General features: G+C 39.1%; 1 protein-coding gene across 1 annotated transcript in view; it reads right to left on the bottom strand.

Moving 5' to 3' along the window:
- The window catches only part of GLRB (glycine receptor beta), a 90267-nt gene extending 72740 nt beyond the window's left edge, over positions 1-17527 (bottom strand). The window contains exon 1 of the mRNA XM_065904532.1: positions 17406-17527. Within this exon, the coding sequence (XP_065760604.1) occupies positions 17406-17527 (122 nt within the window). The remainder of the gene's footprint in view (positions 1-17405) is intronic.
- Positions 17528-20284: the final 2757 nt, after the last annotated feature.

Here is a 20284-nt window from a genome sequence, read left to right as displayed (position 1 = left end):
CTTTGAGCTCTTTCAAGGAAACTCAATACCACAAACACAGGCAGTCCACTTTATAGAATGTTTAGGGTTCAAAAGATAATGTCATACAGAATGTCAAATTATATTATCAGATAAACACTGTAAATCAGTTCATCATTTCTATTTTACAGATAAGAGAACTGAGCATTGGCGGGGCAAAAGAAAGGTCACAAATGTATTAAGTGATCCATCCCAGAATAGTTCCTTCATACTCAAGACAACATTGTTCCCACCTATTAAGCCTCCAGGGCAAACTTCTCTTACAGTGACCATGAAAAATTCATTAATTCTTTTGGCAATTCTTTCATTTTACAAATCAGGACTACTCAGGTCCAGAGTGACTTATCTGAGGACACAAAGAAAGTTAGTGACAGAGTGAACTAGAATCCCATTTTTCTGAATTTCAATCCCATTCTTCCTCTTCTGTATCAATTCAACTAATTCCACATTAATATCTGTCCACATTAATAATATGCACATTAATATCCACATTAATAAAGATGAGATGATCAAGGTGAATGTCTGGGACAGAATGGAAGGTGCTTAAGCCCTTTCTCATGAAAGGCTAGGCACAGAGCTAAAGATGGTTGAGAGTGGAACTAGCTTGATAAATTAACTCTGAGGTCCAGAGAAAGTTACAAATAATTAACTGGAACTCACAAGAGTAACTACACTTGGAGATAAGGATGTGTGCATAACCCACAGATACACATAGAACTTAGGGGGAAAGTGCTAAGAAGATAAAAGGACCAAGGATGAACCTCTAGCAGCACTGAGGATATGGATATCTGGAAAAATCCACTATTTCTGGACAGACATAAAGGAATTGCCAGGGAAGCTTTCTAACCAGGGGTAGTTAGAGCAGAAGCATGCTGGAAGGCAAATTGGGGCTGGTGGGGGACATGGTCGTTTCAGGACACAGAAGACAAACAGTCCTTGTCAAGTATTATAAGGTCTCAAAAGAAATTTAGCAGATTTTCTTTAAAGGGACAAAATGAATATCTTCATCAAAAAACAGAATGGCTGGACTTCCCTGGTGGTCCAGCGGCTGAGAATTCGCCTGCCAATGTAGGGGACATGGGTTCGATCCCCAGTCCGGGAAGATTCTACATGCCATGAGGCAATAAGACCGTGTGTCACAACTACTGAGCCCGTGCCCTTGAGCCCATGTTCTGCAACAAGTCACTGCAATGAGAAACCTAAGCACTTAAACTAGATTAGTCCCTGCTTCCTGCAATTAGAGAAAGCTCACACACAGCAACAAATAAGTAAATAATGAATAAATAAATAAATAAAGGAAAAAACAGAATGGTGACAGGAGTCAATGTGAATAGGAGAATTAATGAGGTTGTACTGCTTCCTTTGTTACAACAGTAAGGTCTCACTTTTGTAATTCGAAGAAATTCAAGTAAAAAAAGGAAAAATAGTGAACTAGAACTGAGAATGATCTCAGTGATCCCCCTTCATGGATCACTGCTTTGTTGTGGCTAAGGGGCTTGTGTAATTTGATGAAGCTATGAGGCATGCCATGCAGGGCTAACCAAGATGGATGGGTCATAGCAGAGAGTTCTGACAAAACGTGATCCACTGGAGGAGGGAATGGCAAACCACCCCAGTGTACTTACCATGAGAGCCTCATGAACCGTATGAAAGGACAAAGATATGACTCTGAAAGATGAGTCCCCCAGGTTGGAAGGTGTCCAGTATGCTACTGGGGAAGAATGGAGGAGAACTACGAATAGCCCCAGAAAGAATGAAGTGGCTGGGCCAAAGTGGAAACGATGCTCAGTTGAGAATGTCTGGTGATGAAAGTAAAATCTGATGCTGCAAAGAACAGTATTGTATATGAACCTAGAATGTTAGGTCACTGAATCAAGGTACATTGGGTGTGGTCAAGCAGGAGATGGTAAGAATAAACATCAAAATCTTGGGAATCAATGAACAAAAATGGATGGGATTGGACAAATTTAATTCAGATGACCATTATATCTACTACTGTGGGCAAGAATCCCATAAAAGAAATGGAGTAGCTCTCATAATCAACAAAAGAGTCTGAAATGCAGTACTTGGGTGCAACCTCAAAAATAACAGAATGATACCAGTTTGTTTCCAAGGCAAGCCATTCAACATTACAGAAAGCCAAGTCTATGTCCCTATTACTGATGCCAAAGAAGCTGAACTACATCAGTTCTATGAAGACCTAGAAGACCTCCCAGAACTTACAACAAAAAAAGATATTCTATTCATCATTGGGGATTAGAATGCAAAAGTAGGAACTCAAGAGATACCTGGAGTAATAGACAAGTTTGGCCTTGGACAACAAAATAAATCAGGGCAAAGGCTAACTGAATTCTGCCAAGAGGAGCCATTGATCATAGCAAATACTCCTTTTCAACAACACAAGAGACAACTTTACACGTGGACATCACCAAATGGTCAATACCAAAATCAAACTGATTACATTCTTTGTAGCCAAAGATGGAAAAGCTATACATAATCAGCAAAAACACGACCTGGAGCTGACTGTGGCTCAGATCATCAGCTTCTCATAGCAAAATTCAGGCTTAAACTAAAAGAAAGTGGGGAAAACCACTAGTCCAGCCAGATACAACTTAAGTCAAATCCCCTAAGAATATGAAGTGGAAGTAATGAGTAGATTCAAGGAATTAGAACTTGGAAAAAATGTGCCTGAAGAACTATGGACGCATGTCTGTAATATTGTACAGGACGTGGTGAACAAAACCATCCCCCAAAATAAGAAAAGCAAGAAGGCAAAGTGGTTATCTGAGGAGGCCTTGCAAATAACTAAAGAAAGAAGAAAAACGAAAAGCAAGTGAGAGAGGGAAAGATATGTCGAACTAAATGCAGATTTTCAAAGAACAGCACAGAGAGACAAGAAGGCCTTCTTCAATGAACAGTACATACAACTAGAAGGAAACAACAGAAGGAGAAAGACTAGAGATCTCTTCAGGAAAACTGGAAAGATCAAGGGAACATTTTGCTCAAAGATGGGCACAATAAAGGACATAAATAGTAAAAGACCTAGTAGACGCTGAAGAGATCAAGAAGAGATGGAAAGAACACATGGAAGAACCGTATAAAAAAAAGATCTAGATGAACCGGATGTCTAAGATGTTGTGGTCAGTCACCCAGAGCCAGACATTCTGAAGAGTGAAGTCAGGTGGGTCTTAGGAAGCACTGCTGTTAATAAAGCTAGTGATGTGATGGAATTCCAGTAGAACTACTCAAAACCCTAAGCGATAATGCCATCAAGGTGTTGCATTCAATATGTCAGCAAATCTAGAAGACCCAGCAGTGGCCACAGTACTGGAAAAGGTCAGTCCCCATCCCAATTCCCAAGAAGGGTAGTACTAAAGAATGTGCTAACCATCTGACAATCTCACTCATCTCCAATGTTAGTAAGGTCATGCTTAAAATCTTGCATGGTAGGCTCCAGCACTATGGGAATCAGGAACTTCCAGATGTCCAAGCTGGATTTAGAAAAGGAAGAGGAACCAGAGATCAAATTGCTAGCATTCGCTAGATCATAGAGAAAGCTAGAGAATTAAAAATAAAAAAATCAACCTGTTTCATCGACTATGCCAAAGCCTTTGACTGTGTGGATCATAATAAACTGTGGAAAACTCTTAAAGAGATGGGAATACCAGACCATCTTACCCGTCTCCTGAGAAACCTGTATGTGGGTCAAGAAGCAACAGTTAGAACCCTGTATGGAACAACTGATTGGTTCAAGATTCAGAAAGGAGTACAACGGGGCTGTCTGTTATCACCCTGTTTGTTTAATCTATATGCCGAGCAGATCATGAGAAATGCCAGGCTGGATGAGTTACAAGCTGGAATCAAGATAGGTGGGAGAAACGTCAACAACCTCAGATATGCAGATGATACCACTCTAATAGCAGAAGATGAAGAGGACCTAAAGTGCCTCGTGACGAGGGTGAAGGAGGACAGTGAAAGAGCTGGCTTAAGATTAAATATTAAAAAAGCTAAGATTATGGCACCTGGCCCCATTCTGTTCAGTTCAGTTCAGCTCAGTTGCTCAGTCCTGTCTGACTCTTTGCGACCCCATGAATCGCAGCATGCCAGGCCTCCCTGTCCATCACTAACTCCCGGAGTTTTCTCAAACTCATGTCCATCGAGTTGGTGATGCCATCCAGACATCTCATCCTCTGTCGTCCCCTTCTCCTTCTGCCCCCAATCCCTCCCAGCATCAGGATCTTTTCCAATGAGTCAACTCTTCGCATAAGATGGCCAAATTATTAGAGTTTCAGCCTCAGCACCAGTCCTTCCAATGAACACCCAGGACTGATCTCCTTTAAGATGGACTGGTTGGATCTCCTTGCAGTCCAAGGGACTCTCAAGAGTCTTCTCTAACACCACAGTTCAAAAGCATCAATTTTTTGGCACTCAGCTTTCTTCACAGTCCAACTCTCATATCCATACATGACCACTGGAAAAACAATAGCCTTGACCAGATGGAACTTTGTTGGCAAAGTAATGTCTCTTCTTTTTAATATGCTATCTAGGTTGGTCATAACTTTCCTTCCAAGGAGTAAGCATCTTTGAATTTCATGGCTGCAGTCACCATCTGCAGTGATTTTGGAGCCCCAAAAAATAAAGCCAGCCACTGTTTCCACTATCTCCCCATCTATTTGCCATGAAGTGATGGGACCAGATGCCATGATCTTAGCTTTCTGAATGTTGAGCTTTAAGCCAACTTTTTCACTCTCTTCTTTCACTTTCATCAAGAGGCTTTTTAGTTCATCTTCACTTTCTGCCATAAGGGTGGTATCATCTGCATATCTGAGGTTATTGATATTTCTCCCAGAAATCTTGATTCCAGCTTGTGCTTCTTCCAGTCCAATGTTTCTCATGATGTACTCTGCATATAAGTTAAATAAACAGGGTGACAATATACAGCCTTGACGTACTCCTTTTCCTATTTGGAACCAGTCTGTTGTTCCATGTCCAATTCTAAGTGTTGCTTCTTGACCTGCATACAGGTTTCTCAAGAGGCAGGTCAGGTGGTCTGGCCTGGCCCCATTACTTCATGGTAAATAGAAAGATAAAAGGTAGACATAGTGACAGATTTCCTCTTCTTGGGTTCTAAAATTATTGCAGATGGTGACTGCAGCCATGAAATCAGAAGATGATTGCTTCTTGGCAGGAAAGCTATGACAAACCTAGAAAATACGTTGAAAAGCAGAGACTTTACCCTGCCAACAATGGTCCATATAGTCAAGGCTATGGTCTTCCCAATGGTCACATAAGGTTGTGAGAGCTGAATCATAAAGAAGGCAGAATGCCAACATATTGATGCCTTCGAACTATGGTGCTGGTGAAGAGTCATGAGAGTCCCTTGGACAGCAAGGAGATCAAACCAGTTAATCTTAAGGGAAATCAACTCGGAACACTCATTGGAAGAACTGATGCTAAAGCTGAAGCTCCAGTACTTTGATCGCCTAATGCAAATAACTGATTGGAAAAGTCCCTGATGCTGGGAAAGATTGAGGGCAGAAGAAGAGGGCATCAGAGCATGAGATGGCTGGGTGGCATCACAGATGCAATAGACATGAACTTGGGCAAACTTCAGGAGATGGTGAGAGGACAGAGAGGCCTGGCATGCTGCAGTCCGTGGGGTCGCAGAGAGTTGGATGTAACTGGGCAACTGAACAACAGAACTGAGAAAGTAGAGGCTGCTGTGGGCTGTCAGTTTAAGAAGCGTGACAATGAGCACAGGAGAAGAAACAACGTTGATGAAACAGGAATACAAAAACTAAGCACTTTTAATATTTTAAATGGATAGTGAATCAGGACCTACTGTTGAGCACAAGGAACTCTGCTCAGTGTTATGTGGTAGCCTGGATGAGAAGGGAGTTTAGGGGGAGAATGGACACATGGATATGTATGACTAAGTCCCTTTGCTTTTCATCTGAAAATATCATGATGCTGTTAATTGGCTATGCCCAAACAAAAATTAAAAGTTAAAAAAAAAAAACTACACACTTTTTCAGGTAGCGAAACTTCAGCATATTTTTAAGCCCTTGGAAAAAGGAGCCATAGAAGAGAAGATGATGACGCATGGTAGAGACGAGTGCGGTGATGAGGAAGTCTCAGAGGGGTGGGGGATGGAATCCAAGGCTCTTCCTCTAGGTCAGGAGACAAGGAGAAGAGAAAGGACGATGCCATAGGCAACTTTGGAATGAAGAAAGAGGGGTTCGGGGAGCAACTGTCCAGTGACTCCTATTTTTTTTTTCCTTTAAAGTTGAAGTTCACACTGTAGGCAAAGGCTGAAAGCGGTGTTGATTGAGGACTGAAACCACTGTTAGGAAAAGAGAACAGTGGAGCCACAAAGAGCCAAGTCAATGTGGAGGCCCCGCAATGCAGACCCAGCCAAGGCGAGATCAACACACAAAACAAACCAATGGAGATTCCAAGCAACATTTGTAAAATGAAATAAAAATATTATAGATGTTCCAATCAAATAAATTTGGAACTTCTGGGAGATGTCAAAGAGTGTTGCAATAAGACCTTGGGGATGTCTCAGCCGTAAGGTCCATGGTATAACTCAGAGCGGAACAGTGAGGCACAGAAGGGTGCAAATCCACTCATTAAAGGTGGGCCTATTCTATTTGGTTACTCTCAGGCTCAGAGTCCTAAACTTCCCTGAATCCCGAATCGTCATGAATTCCTACCGCTATCTTCTCACAGGAGGACTAACACAGGTCAGATATTTCACATTTTCTAACACAGCCTATTAGTGATTTAATCAGTGTTTTGCTATTATTCCAATCAGAGCTCTGAGAAATGTAATTTCCTATTTACATCATTTCTCAGAGGAGCTATTTATATGTACATAAATTTGAATAATTTGCTTTATGGATTCTATGTGTAAATTTCCATAAAATGTCAGGGCCAAAGGAACTCATTTATGAAGAGTTCTCTGTTTTCAGGAGAACAGCAGTGATGTGCCTTTTTCAGGTAGGAGCATAAGGAGAATACAGGAGACCTATGCAAAGCTACTGCATCCTTTACTGCATTACAGAAAGTATTCACCTTCAAAAGAAAACAAAAAAGCAAACACAAGACATAAGTTTGTAAGTCAAATTCCACAATCTGATAATTATAACTTGTAAACGATTATAGAGCTAAGAATGGTGACAATTCACTTTGGACACATGTCATTCTTCAATTTGGAAGGACAGTTACATACCTACATTTTGCTAAGTCAAATCTTCAATCATATCCCTTAGTAATTAACTTGCTTAAGAAATAGAATTTTGTATATTCTCTTTCCATTGTTTAGGCTTAACTGGTTCTAAATCAGAAAACAGAAAGATTGTGTGGAAAAAATAAAATAGCCCTGAATATTAAGGTACCAAAACAATCATAAATAAAACTGGATTGTATCACAATAGATAGAGTTGGAATAAATAAATGAAACGAGGAGACTACTGAGATGAAATTTTTCATCATGCAATGAGAAACTTGAGAACAAGATAAATAACTTACTGAAAATTATAAAGCCTATCAGCAACAGTTCTGAGATACAGCAGTGCTCTTTCCAATTACAGTGCTTTTTCCATCAAGATTAAGCGGAAATACAGAGGGAATTTTAAATAGCACATGTTCAAAGTTGATCTCTAAATATGGCCCCAGGGAGCCACTGAATCAATTTATGATTAATTTGTGATTTTTCTATATACTTAGTCACCTGTTTGATTCCATTTGATTAAGTATTAATACAAACAGAGCTCAAATACAAAGAACTCTGAAGTACGCAGAATATGAAACTATATATATATATATAATTTCATATGAAACTATATATACAGTTTCATATTCATATCTATATTCTATATATGAAACTATATAGAGGAACTGTATTTATATATACACATACACTTTCATAAAGTATATATGTATTTCATAAAATATATATATATATTTCTATATATATATTCTGCCTAAATCAAAATTCTTTACAGAAGAGCTTCATTTACACTAAGTGAAAAGTGTATACACTATAATGAAAGTGGAGAGAGTGCACCATCTCAAGTATTTGTAATTTAGCTAAAGAGTTAATATAATATAAACATTTCAATCAGAAAATAAAAGGTATCATAGAAAGAGTAATAATATTAAATCTAATCAAGTGTCAAAACATACAAGATGAACAAAAAGGATTCTAAGAGATCAAGAAGTTTAATTTCGGTTTTAATCATAAAGTCTAATCAAACTTCCCAGTGATGCTTGGTCTGGGTGTGGTCCCTAGCCAAGCGTGTTCATCACTCTGGTGACAAAGAACCTCCCAAGGAAATTCGTTTTTTCTTTGGAGAGTTATATCCTAAACTGTAAACTATAAAATTGAAATGTCTTCTTCTATGCTTCTCTCTTTGGTCTGGTTCTGTAACTTGAGGTCTAAATACAAACTCCTCATCTATTCTTAAAGAAAACAACTCAGAGTACAATCGACCAAACCACAGACTTTCATGTTCTAGCAAACCCTGATCTTGATTCTTGGAAGAAATTCTCATGTAAATCCAACCCTCATAAATAGCCAGAATTCCACACAAGTTTCCAGTTATAATATACACACCAGGAAATTAACACACTTTTCTATCTAAACACTGTATTTCTATCAAGGTCCAAGAACTCAATTTATTAACAATCTCAGCATACTATTAATTTGTATTAATATTTTTCTCAATGGAAAGTTCTAATCATTTTGCAAGTTTCATAAGGCAAGGTAATATGATGAACTTATTTACAAAACAGAAACTCACTCATAGACATAGAAAACAAGCATGGTTACCCAGGGGAAAGGTAGGAGGAGAGATAAATTGGGAGTTTGATATTAACAAATACAACTATATATAAAATAAACAAGGACCTCATGTATAGCACAGAGAACTATACTCAATATTCTGTAGCAATCTAAATGGGAAAATAATTTGAAAAGGAATATATTATATATATGTGTGTGTATATATATATATACACACATGACTTTCCTGGTGCTTCAGACAGTAAAAGCATCTGCCTACAATGCAGAAGACCCAATACATACACATACATATGTCTAAGTCACTTTGCTGTACACCTAAAACTAACACAACATTGTTAATCAACTATACTCCAATATAAAATAATTTTTTTAATTTCATAAAGCAAGCTAATATCTGAGATGTGCCTGGAAGGACTGCATAGATTAAGCAGGAAGTTGTCATCCTAACCAAAAGCCTGTCTAAGCATCAGTGGCAGACTGGCATAACGACAGACTGGCCTTTTTGAGATAAGAAAGTAGTTTTATACTAAGTTCTGCATGTAAATCAGAAAGGCCTCTGAAAGTCATAGTGAAGAGTCTGCCCTGGATCCATGAAGGAATAAGACAACATTGTGGGTCTGGAACATAAGATTAACAAGATGAAAATGGAAACAATATATAAGGTGAATAATAATAAGCAGAGAAAAATACAGTAAATAAGTACAAAGCGATTGCATCAGATATGTTGAACATGATGGTAAGCACAGATGCTATGAATAGGACAGATACAGGAGATCACTTTAAGAGAAAACAGGTTCCATTTAAGTTTCATGCCCACATAACTAAAATAATGAAGAAGCTTATTTTAAAACCTAGGGAATTATTTGTAAAAGGAAGATCATTAACTCAACTGACTGCAAAATAATAGCACACCATTAAATTAGAACTGCTCAACAGCAAGTAAGAAAACACATAACTGCCCATCGATGAAAATTTGTTCTACTTCATTACAGTGATAATAATATAGGCAATTTTCAATTGCATCCATTGTACAGGCTCTCTGTATTCTTTATAAATCAGCATTTCATTTTTCTTGCCAATGTATTTATCTTGAACATTCCCATTAGGTAGTTATAAAATGGAACTAAACAAAAATCAACCCATTTTATTAATAGAATTAATTACTATTAATGAATAGTAGGCAAGAAAATCAGAATAGGAAGAAAACGACTAACATTATTTAGAAAACACATGATGGCTTTAATTATTCAAATAACCCAACCCTCCTTACTACACAGAACGGATGTACACAGATGCTATCATTAAATGGTACGATAGGTCTCTCAAGGAGACAGAAAAATTCCCGAACACATTTATACACACACAACTTTCTCAGATTGTGAACTAGTAAAAAAAAAAAAAAAAAAGTCATATTGTTTCCCATTACACACAGAGAGAACCATAAATCTTTATGTCATGATTTTAAAGCTACAGTGCCAACAGTTTGAGGGCTTCCCAGGTGGCTCAGTGGTAAATAATCTGCCTGCTAATGTAGGAGACATAGGAGATATGGGTTCAACCCCTAGGTCAGGAAGATCCCCTGGAGGAGGAAATGGTAACCCACTCCATTATTCTTGCCTGGAGAACCTCAAGGACAGAGGAGCCTAGTGGGCTACAGTCCATAGATTTGCAAAGAGTAGGAGATGACTAAGCATGCATGCACCAACAATTTGACAGAAAGATCATTAAGAAGATAAAATAAATACATGCAAACACGACCACACACTCAGAAATAACAGCAGGCAACATCAAGTATCAATTAAGGGCTTCTTATATTGCTTCTTCGCACCTAAGATAGAAGCACGGGCCCAAAATGGGAGAAGTGAAAGTCGTTCAGTTGTGTCCGACTCTTTGCGATCCCATAGACTATACAGTCCACGGAATTCTCCAGTCCAGAATACTGGAGTGGGTAGCCTTTCCCTTCTCCAGGGGATTGAACACAGGTCTCCTACACCACAGGTGGATTCTTTACCAGCTGAGCCACAAGGGAAACCCAAAAATACTGGAGTCGGGAGCCTATCCCTTCTCCAGAGGATCTTCCAGACCCAGGAATCAAACCAGGGTCTCCTGCATTTCAGGTGGATTCTTTATCAACTAAGCTATCAGGGAAGCCCGAGAAAGGAGATTTCAAATGTAGCTTGCAAGCATATTAGTTACACCTATTGTGAGCGAGAAGGTGAAATTCAAACAGTCCTTCATGAACAGTAGAAGGTTCCCTAACTCAGTGATGCCAAAAAAGGTAGTACGTACCAAGAGGCTATGATCTGGCCAAATTCAGTATTAAAAAGTGCTATTATGTCTGCCATGAGCACAAATAAACATGCCAAATCATGTTTTGGTTTTGGTTGTGATAGTTCTATTTTGTTTTGTTTTTGCTTATTCAATCAAGAATTCAGAAAGTATATTTTAGAAAGTTCTGGTTTCATATACAATAGAGATCTAAATACAAATCTATAAATCTACGCCTCCTTCTTTTCAATTATAGCAGGCATTCATTAGATAATTTATGTTTGTCATCTTTCAATCACTATTTCTTGAAATTAATAGCAGTTTAATACATTTATTCCAGAAAAGAGAAGATTGTGTGGTTTTAAAAGATACTCAAAAAAAATCTGATTACTCACGACATTTCAAGAAGCAATGCTACCACTGAAAGTTGTTAAGCCCTTATTATTAGACCAAGATATATTTATTTCATATGGTAGAGCTTTCCAAGACAATGCACCAAAAATAGCAGCTGATCTATTTAAGTCTGGATGGAGATAAAATTTTTAAAAGATGATTCTGTATCATTCTACTATTAGATAGTCATAAGGCTATCATCACATATAATATATTAGAATCAAAGAATCTTTAAAATTTCACAAACTGAAATGTCCATAAATACTGCCATCTGGCCTAAACACTTATTCAGTGCTCAAACTTGCTACAAAATAGGCCGCCAAGCAATTATCCCCCATGGCTGAGTGCTTGGAGTGACTGGGAACTCCACTATCTCCCTGCCTAGGCAATTATATCTGGCAGACTGCTATTAGAAAATTCTTCGTGATTTGGAGCCAAAAATATCTCTCCTCGTGTCTTCTACTCATTAGTCCTTGTTTTAACTACTGGTGCCAAGCAGCAAAGATTTTCTCATCTAAATCACAATTTTTCAAAAAATTGAAGACAACTGTCAAATACATCAGTTCTTTTAGCTCTTCCAAATATGGCATTATGGTAATTACCTCAACTATTCTTATTTCTCTCCTCTGAAAGTACCGACTAGCACAGTACAGAAATCTCTGTAAAACCTGCTCTAAATAACTGAATTCTTTTAAGTGAAGCAATATGTTTAACACAGAATTAGTAAAATATTAACACTGACTTCTTTCTTAAGTAACTAAATATAGTTATATACAGCTGAGAAAGATATGGAAAGATAAAGTATATAGTTACTCATCTGTATCATGTATATTCTAATATACTATTCTACTCTATTATACTATATTATGTTACATAATGCTTCATCTGTATCATGGCTACAATGTTAATATATTGGTTACAATTATAATATATTATAAATAGGGCTTCCCTGGTAGCTCAAGTGGGAAAGAATTTGCCTGCAATGCAGGAGATCCTGGTTCAATTCCAGAGTCAGGAAGATCCCCAGGAGAAGGGAACAGCTATCCACTCCAGCATTCTGGCCTTGCAGTCCATAGAGTCACAAAGAGTCAGACACAACAGAGCAACTTTCACTTTCTTTTTTCTAAAACCATATTAATAGTATCTAACATTTTTTCCATTTGCTCTCTACCAAGCTATGCTTTCCCCATTCTATATACTGGGAGACATGTTTTCTGAAACAAAGTGCAGTTTATACTTCAATTTTGTTAGATTCAGCCCCTCACTCTGGCTGTTCAAGACCATATTGGATCCTAATTCTATCTCACGTATCCACCATCTATTTCATTTGAGTGTTTCCTTTGTACAATCTCATTTTAGTCATTGGTAAGATGTTTAACACGACAAGGCCAAGCTTTCATCAGGAAACATCATGCAGGTTGAAACTCTGTACTAGCTACCTAGCTGTTAACTAATTTTCCCTATACTCAGACTATATGTCTAAATACTGTCCACAGAGATCTATAAATTATTTTCCAGCACTGTAACAAAATCTAGATACAATGACGTAAGTCATTCAAAGATCTGATGTTTGTATTCATTTTTTAAACAAATGTTTGTTCCACGTACATTTTGTACCTGGCATTATGTTGATCTCGTGACCAAGTCAGTAAGATGCGGCCCTCAAGGAGCTTACAGCCTAGTGGGCAAAGCAGGCAATTACAGGTGGTATCATCAGATAACCTTATAAATGGGACAGGCAATTAGGCAACCACAAAGGAATAGAGTGTGATTATAGAAATCAGATTGTTAGGCTTAGGAAAGGTTTCCCAGAGCAAGCAGCAAGGTTTGTGTTGAATTGAGTTTGAGGTCATTATAGAACAGTCAGATCGAAATGTTGGATGTGTGGGTGTGGCGCTCTCTAGACATATCTGGGCCGGACATACAGATGTAGAAGTCAACAGTGAAAACGTAATATTTGCAGCTGTGGACTTGAATAAGAACACTGAGATAGAAGTCAATGAAAGAAGGAAACCCCTGGCATTTTGGCAAAATGGAAGAACGTTTCAGAGGTCTGAAACATCAAGTGTGTATGAGACTTGAGTACGGGTGTGGGCTGGATGGGGAGATAGACCTGGGGGAGTCAGAGGCCATTTCAGCAGGAGTTCTGTGCCAAGAAATGAGAACCTTTTCCAGAAGGCTATGGGATCCCTAAAAGGGCTCTAAGCATTGGAATGACTTGAGTAGACTGAAGAAAATATACTCCAAGATTGATGTGGGGTAGGAATTGATGGAGGACAAGAAGCAAGGAGACTAATACAGTGAAAGGAGACTAATACAGGCAAACAGGTGAGAGGAGGAGAGAAATCAGGGTCACGAGAGGGATGGGAGTGACTGACATGCTCCTAACATTGTGCAGACTCTGACCTTGGAGTCTGGGTGACGACTGGATTTGAGGAGCTAAGGTAGACAGAGGGTCCCAGGTAATCTTAAGGATCTGAGCTTGGATGGAAAAGAATGCAAATGGAAACATCACTTTGGGAGAGGGTGGGGAGAGTTTCAATACTTGGTTTTTATCACTTTAAATTGAGTTTTAAGATCAATCCGGGATAATCAGGTACTAATAGAAAAGTTGGATGTATGAGTATAGCATGAGCTAAGAGAGGTCTGAGCTCAAATCAGAGCCTGAGGAGTTACTAGTGAATGGATGGAGTTACAGTCAGAGATTTGGACACAACCAGTGAGGCAGAATATATAGGAAATAAGAAGACCAAGAGATTAAGACCTATGTAAAATTCAACCTGTAAAAGAGAAAGCTAAACAGTGTCCAAGGACTCAATCTAAAACATATTTTCTAATTTTAAGTTTATTTTATATTTATTAATAGATACTAAATTTCTGAAAATTTTTAACTCAAATTTATCAGGTAGTTGGTCAACCTGGTACTGCTGCTTTCATTACATACCATAAAAAATGAATAATGGCATAAACTTATGAATGTCAAGCTTCTCCACACAATGTAGATTAAAAAAATAATAAAAAGCCATGAGAAGTTTATCATAAATTCAAGCTTCACACTGACCTAGAATATGAAGGGCTCTAAGTTCTTTATTTTTTCTACATTTAAAAACATTTCCCCCCTTATTTCTAATCTTTGGAGGGAAACGTTAGAAGAGTAAAATAGGAAGTTTTTGCTCATGTTTGCTACACGTACACAACACATTAACTGCATATATGCATCCAACTTCATTACTATATCCCCAAAAAGTTTAAATAAATCAAAATATCACTGGGCAAATTTCACCATATTGAAGAGTGTACAGTAGTCCACCCAACTTTTTGGTTTTGTGATCTCAAATACTCCTCTTAGTCAAGATAATTAATGCTTGATCAACTTATACAAGATGGGCAAACTGACACATATGAGATACAAATAAATTGCATAGTCTTTATCAGCCCATTATTATAACTGAGATTCCCAATCTGAATGCTCAAAGAAATTTAACATAGTGGATCCAATAATAGCCAGAAAAAAAAAAAAAAAACTTAGTCTTCAGAGGTTTAGTGATCGCTTAAAATCAAAATTCTTTATAAAATGCTCAAAGAAAAACTATATCAATCTAACTCTCCAAAGTACTTCTACTTATTAATAAGATGGATTTGGGGTAGCATCGCTATGGCAGCTATTAATAAAGCTTTATTTAGTCTCATTATTATTACACAAAAGTAAGCAATATAATCAAAATTTGACAAAATCTGACCACCTACTGTGGTTGAGATAGATTTCTCAACATATCTAACATACCGTGATACAGGCTCACCAGGTATATATTGGGCCTTCCACTTGGAGATTACCATATGTGCCAAGAGAACCTTCAGCGTTTTGCTCTTTGTCTATCAGATTGAACTTTAGAAATTTGTCTTAACTGTAGACACTCTAAGCAGATACAATCCGTTTATGTGTGTGTGTTCAGTCGTTCAGTCTTGTCCAACTCTTTGCAACCCTAGGGACTGGATCCCGCCAGGCTGCCCTATCCATGGAATTCTCCAGGAAGAATACTGGAGTGGGTAGCCATTCCCTTTTCCAGGAGATCTTCCCAACCCAGAGATCGAACCTGTGTCTCCTGCACCGCAGGCAAATTCTTTACCATCTGAGCCACCAGGGAAGCCCTAGGCAATAGAGTAATTCTGGGAAGGGGTAAGTGTGAAAGTTGTTCAGTTGTGTCCGACTCTTTGTGACCCCATGGACTGCAGCCCACCAGGCTCCTCTGTCCATGGGATTCTCCAGGCCAGAATACTGGAGTGGGTAGCCATTCCCTTCTCCAGGGAATCTTCCCGACCCAGGAATCAAACAGGGTCTCCTGCATTGCAGGCAGATTCTTTACCACCTATGCGTTCAGGATGCCCTCTAAAAGATCTTATAAGATACATAATAGTTATAAGGCTTGCAGTTGCCATATCCAGAACTCTGATTCATGACATTTGATGTGGGGCCTGGGTGGGAGGGGTGGGGAGACAAGATTCCTATCAACTTCCTCCGTGATCACAGATGGCTTGACTGCATAAACAGAATCACCAGGACTATAAAACAAATGCAACAGTTCATGTCAATATGCTATGATACATCAAATGAAAGGTTAATATAAACAAGATCCAAAACAAGACAAGGTGTCCTTTTGCTTGGGAAGAGTAAGGCCTGACCGTGTCCAGTTCCCTAAAATGCTCATCTCCAGGTTGTTGCACAAAAACTGTATCAGTGAAGATGAGTGACAGAGGCAGGAGGTAACACTCAGCCAAGCATATGGGGCCATCCTCTCACACCCAGAACCCAGCCTGACATCAGACTGTGTAGACTGGAAAAAGCAGAACTGTTATAGTTGTAAACCAGGAGGTATTGCTTAACAGGGAGATTTATGCACGACAAGGCTTCATGTGGGTCACCATACCAGCCCCAGAACTTCTTTCTTACATATTCATACAAACATCCACCCTGAATACAAACTCTAATATCTTTTCTTTAAAAAATACACTTCCCAAAATGTACCTTAAAAACTTTTATGGAACATCTATGAAACTATATAATCTATATTTAAATAATGATGATGCTGGAATAATGTTACCCCAGATCAATATGGCACTTAAGAAATCTTAATGTAAAAATAACCAGTATCAGCAAATTAATTTTTATTCCAGATAACTGCATACATTGTAACATTACTACCTAAAAGCACATATTTTGTGAAGGTTATTTATTTATATACTATTATTCACCAGTAATATTAACTCTTTATTTTACAAAATGGAATCCAAATCACAAACCTTGCTGGTTTTTTCTGAGTGGGGAGGGAGTGGGAATTGTACTTAGAGTTTTTTTACAAGTAACTTAAAAGTTAATGACATTTTCTGAGAAATATCCTAATTTCTTAATATATATCTTTTACCAAAAAAATACACTGAAATGGAAAACTTATCTACCATGTGAATTTTCTCCTGCCATGCATTAACATGAATTAAATAGACCTTAAAATTATAGTTCAGCTATCTGATTTTTTTAATGAATATTCATTTTTAGGAGTGGTTCCTAAAACATCAACTTTCGGAACTGGTACTTGCTCAAAACACAAAATCTCAGTATCCAAAGAATTCAGGGTAAGAAAGAAATAACTTTTTTTATGACTTTTATAAAAGATGTATGAAATTATGTAAGTCCAGGACATGAACAAAACTTGATAAAACTCTACTATTTTCACCTGAAAGCTGAGAATTAGCTTGCACATACTAAAGCCTTCTTCACTCTGTCACTTTCTACCTATGAAACAAATGGGTACATATTCTGATTGGGATAGTCCTGATGACATGTGTTTCAATAAACCACTTTAGTTTGATAAAAACACATTAACATCTCTCTGCATAAGAATATAAGACATGAAGGACATACGATGGACATAGGTACTGCTTCTTTTTCCCCTTCCCTTTCTTTGAAGACTTTTCTTTTGAGTAGGCTTCTTCAATACACAAGGAAATTAAAATAAAAAAGGCCACTGCCAATAAAAACTTCATCTTGAAAATTTAAATTTCAGAAGATGGATCTACAAGAAAGAACAAGAAGATATTTACATTCATGAGACAAATGACAATTACATGACTCTTTAAGGATCATGACTACTACTCATGGACAGGGTGCTTGTACATCATATTCTCACTACTCCTGGCAAACATCTGTCTTCCATACATGCACAAACATGAAGACTTTGTCATATTTTAAGCTTACTAAATATATTATACTCGGCAAAATTTTCTATTCTTCTTTCTCTTCCTTGGAAGAAAAACTCTGTAAATTGCATCTCTGTCATTGCACCTTACTATATATTTTGTGATGTTCTGTGATGGTTTCATAGTAAAAGTTAGCTTAAAAAATATTTCATAGAAAATAAGACCTCCGTGAGGAGTAAAAAGTAAGTGTGTAAAATTATAAAATTGTAAACTGATACTGAATTACAGTGTATCAATACATGTTTAGAAAGATAACTGGAAAGATGTTTACAAGGTGTTAAGATTGTGTTAGTACATTTAAATTTATGTTTTATTTTTTAAATTTCTTCTGTTCTTTGACTTTTGTATGTATATTTTTTTCAAAAACAATATAAACTATTCTCAAGGAAAAAGTTAATTCTAATTATTAAAGGACTGACAGAAATAAAAGAAAAAAATTGTATCAAAGTTTCACCCTCTAAATTCATGGTCTTTGTTTATATACATTAAATTTGCAAGTTATCTTTTACCCAAAAAAGGAAAGTGCATAATATTTTAAGTCAGCGTTCTCCTTTCCTACTCAGATGGTACTAACATTTATCATTCAATAGATGATTTCTGACTAGAAATTCTAGGCAACATTGCAAGAAATAAATTAGCAAATATAGTCAGATTCCTCCAAATAATCTTCTTAGCCATATTTTAACAACATTTTTCATGCTCCAAGAGAATTACATTCTTGCCTATCTGATGCAACAACAACAAAAACTTGAAGCATCTTCTAAACACTGGACTATTTAAATCTCTTCCGCATCCTTCATTCCCAAACCATAAATTGTTTCTTCTTCCTTGTTGCCTGCAGAGTATGAGACTGGCCTGTTTCTCAACATTAACTTGATTCCCAACTCCTCATAATTTTGCTTCTCCTGTGGCGTGTTTTCCACCTATCTTCTTCCTAGGAACTCTTATTTTCCCACATTTATTCTTCACAGTCCCTAAGCAAGCAGTAAGGGCTTCCTCCCTGGTCTTTCTCCTAAAGACAGGACAGAGGGGACTTATCAGGCCCACAGCTGCCCTCAGCCAACCGGCAACACTAGACTTCTCCCCCTCCCCTGACGCCCCAGCCTAGGGGGACATCTGGTGCAGACACCTTTGCCCAAGGCCGCGGGTATTGTGCCCACATCTTTACCCACTCAGCCCCAGGAGCCCCGAGGCCCTCCTGGAGGTCTGAGGGTGGAGAAATTCCACCCTGTCTCTCTGTACCCACCTCCCACCTTCCGAAGGGGCTGGCTGCGGGGACCGAGGGACCCCTGCAGACCAAAGGACGCCAACTGCGCCTCTGATCCTCCGCTGCCCGCATCCCTCCAGCCGAGCACACCCACACCGCTGACCCGCGGGGATGCGCTCGCCGCCGCCACCAGGGATGCTCTCGCCTCCTCCTCCTCCTCGTCCTCCTCCTCGCGCCGCCGCCGCCGCCGCAGTGCCCGGTGCCCCCGCCAGGCCTTGCCGCAGAGGTGCGCATCCCTGGACCCCCGCGCCGCCCCTTCTCCCGGAGCCGACTTACCTGAGGCGCCCCTCCCGCAGCCCCGGGAGGACGCGCGCTCCGCCGGACGCGCCGGTGCGGGAGGGGGCCGGGGCTGGGGGGGAGCGGCCGCGTCCCCGTCCCCGCGTCCCCGTCCTCGCGCCCCCGTCCCCGCGTTCCCGCGATGGGCTGACGCGCCTGCTCGGACCGAGGAGCCTGCGCCGTGGTGTCCGCGCCGGTGCGGTCTGGGCGCTGCGGGGCCCGCGGCACAGCCAGAGCGTGGCCGGAGGTGGGCCGGGCGGGACTGCAGAGGTGTCCCGGCTGCGCGCGTGTCCCCTTCCGGCCTCTGAGTGGAGGAATGCAGTCCCCACCAGGGGCTAAAGAAGATGGGGACGGGGGGTCCTCGATGGGGACAGGGCGCGGGGGACAGCTGGGGTAGTTCGAAAGGAAAAATCTTTCAAGGAGCTGGACTCCGTTAGAGTCTATTTTTTACCACTAGCAAAAAACAATCAAACAACAAATGACCTTCTGAGACCTAAGCAGACCACAGACTCTGTGACTATCATTTTTATGGTCTCCTGGCATCTAACTTCCTCTCCAGTCTTTTTTACAATTTCTCTAAGCCTGATCTTTTTTAAGCATGCTGAAATTGATCAGAATCAATAAAACCACACAATCATGGACACAAGTCGATTCATATCTTGGCTTTTGTAAATAATGCTACGATGAACATTGAGGTGCATGTATTTTTATGAATTTTCTTCAGATAGATACTCAAAAGTGAAATTTCTGGGTCATATGGTATCATCTGTTCTTTTTTTTTTTTTTTTAATTTTTATGCATCCTCCATAGTGGCTGTACCAGTTTACATTCTCACCCACAGTGCACAAAGGATCCTTTTCCTACGTGTCCTCACCAACACTTATTAGTTCCCGTGTGTTTTGATGAATGCTGTTCTGACAGGTATGACATGACAGCTAATTGTGGTTTTGTTTTGCATTTCCCTGATGATTAGTGATGTTGGGCATTTTTTCATGAGTCTG

This window comes from Muntiacus reevesi, chromosome 13, assembly GCF_963930625.1.
Source record: "Muntiacus reevesi chromosome 13, mMunRee1.1, whole genome shotgun sequence".
Taxonomy (NCBI): domain Eukaryota; kingdom Metazoa; phylum Chordata; class Mammalia; order Artiodactyla; family Cervidae; genus Muntiacus; species Muntiacus reevesi.
The sequence above is the reverse complement of the archived record's forward strand: the minus strand, read 5'-3'. Positions and strand labels throughout refer to the sequence as shown.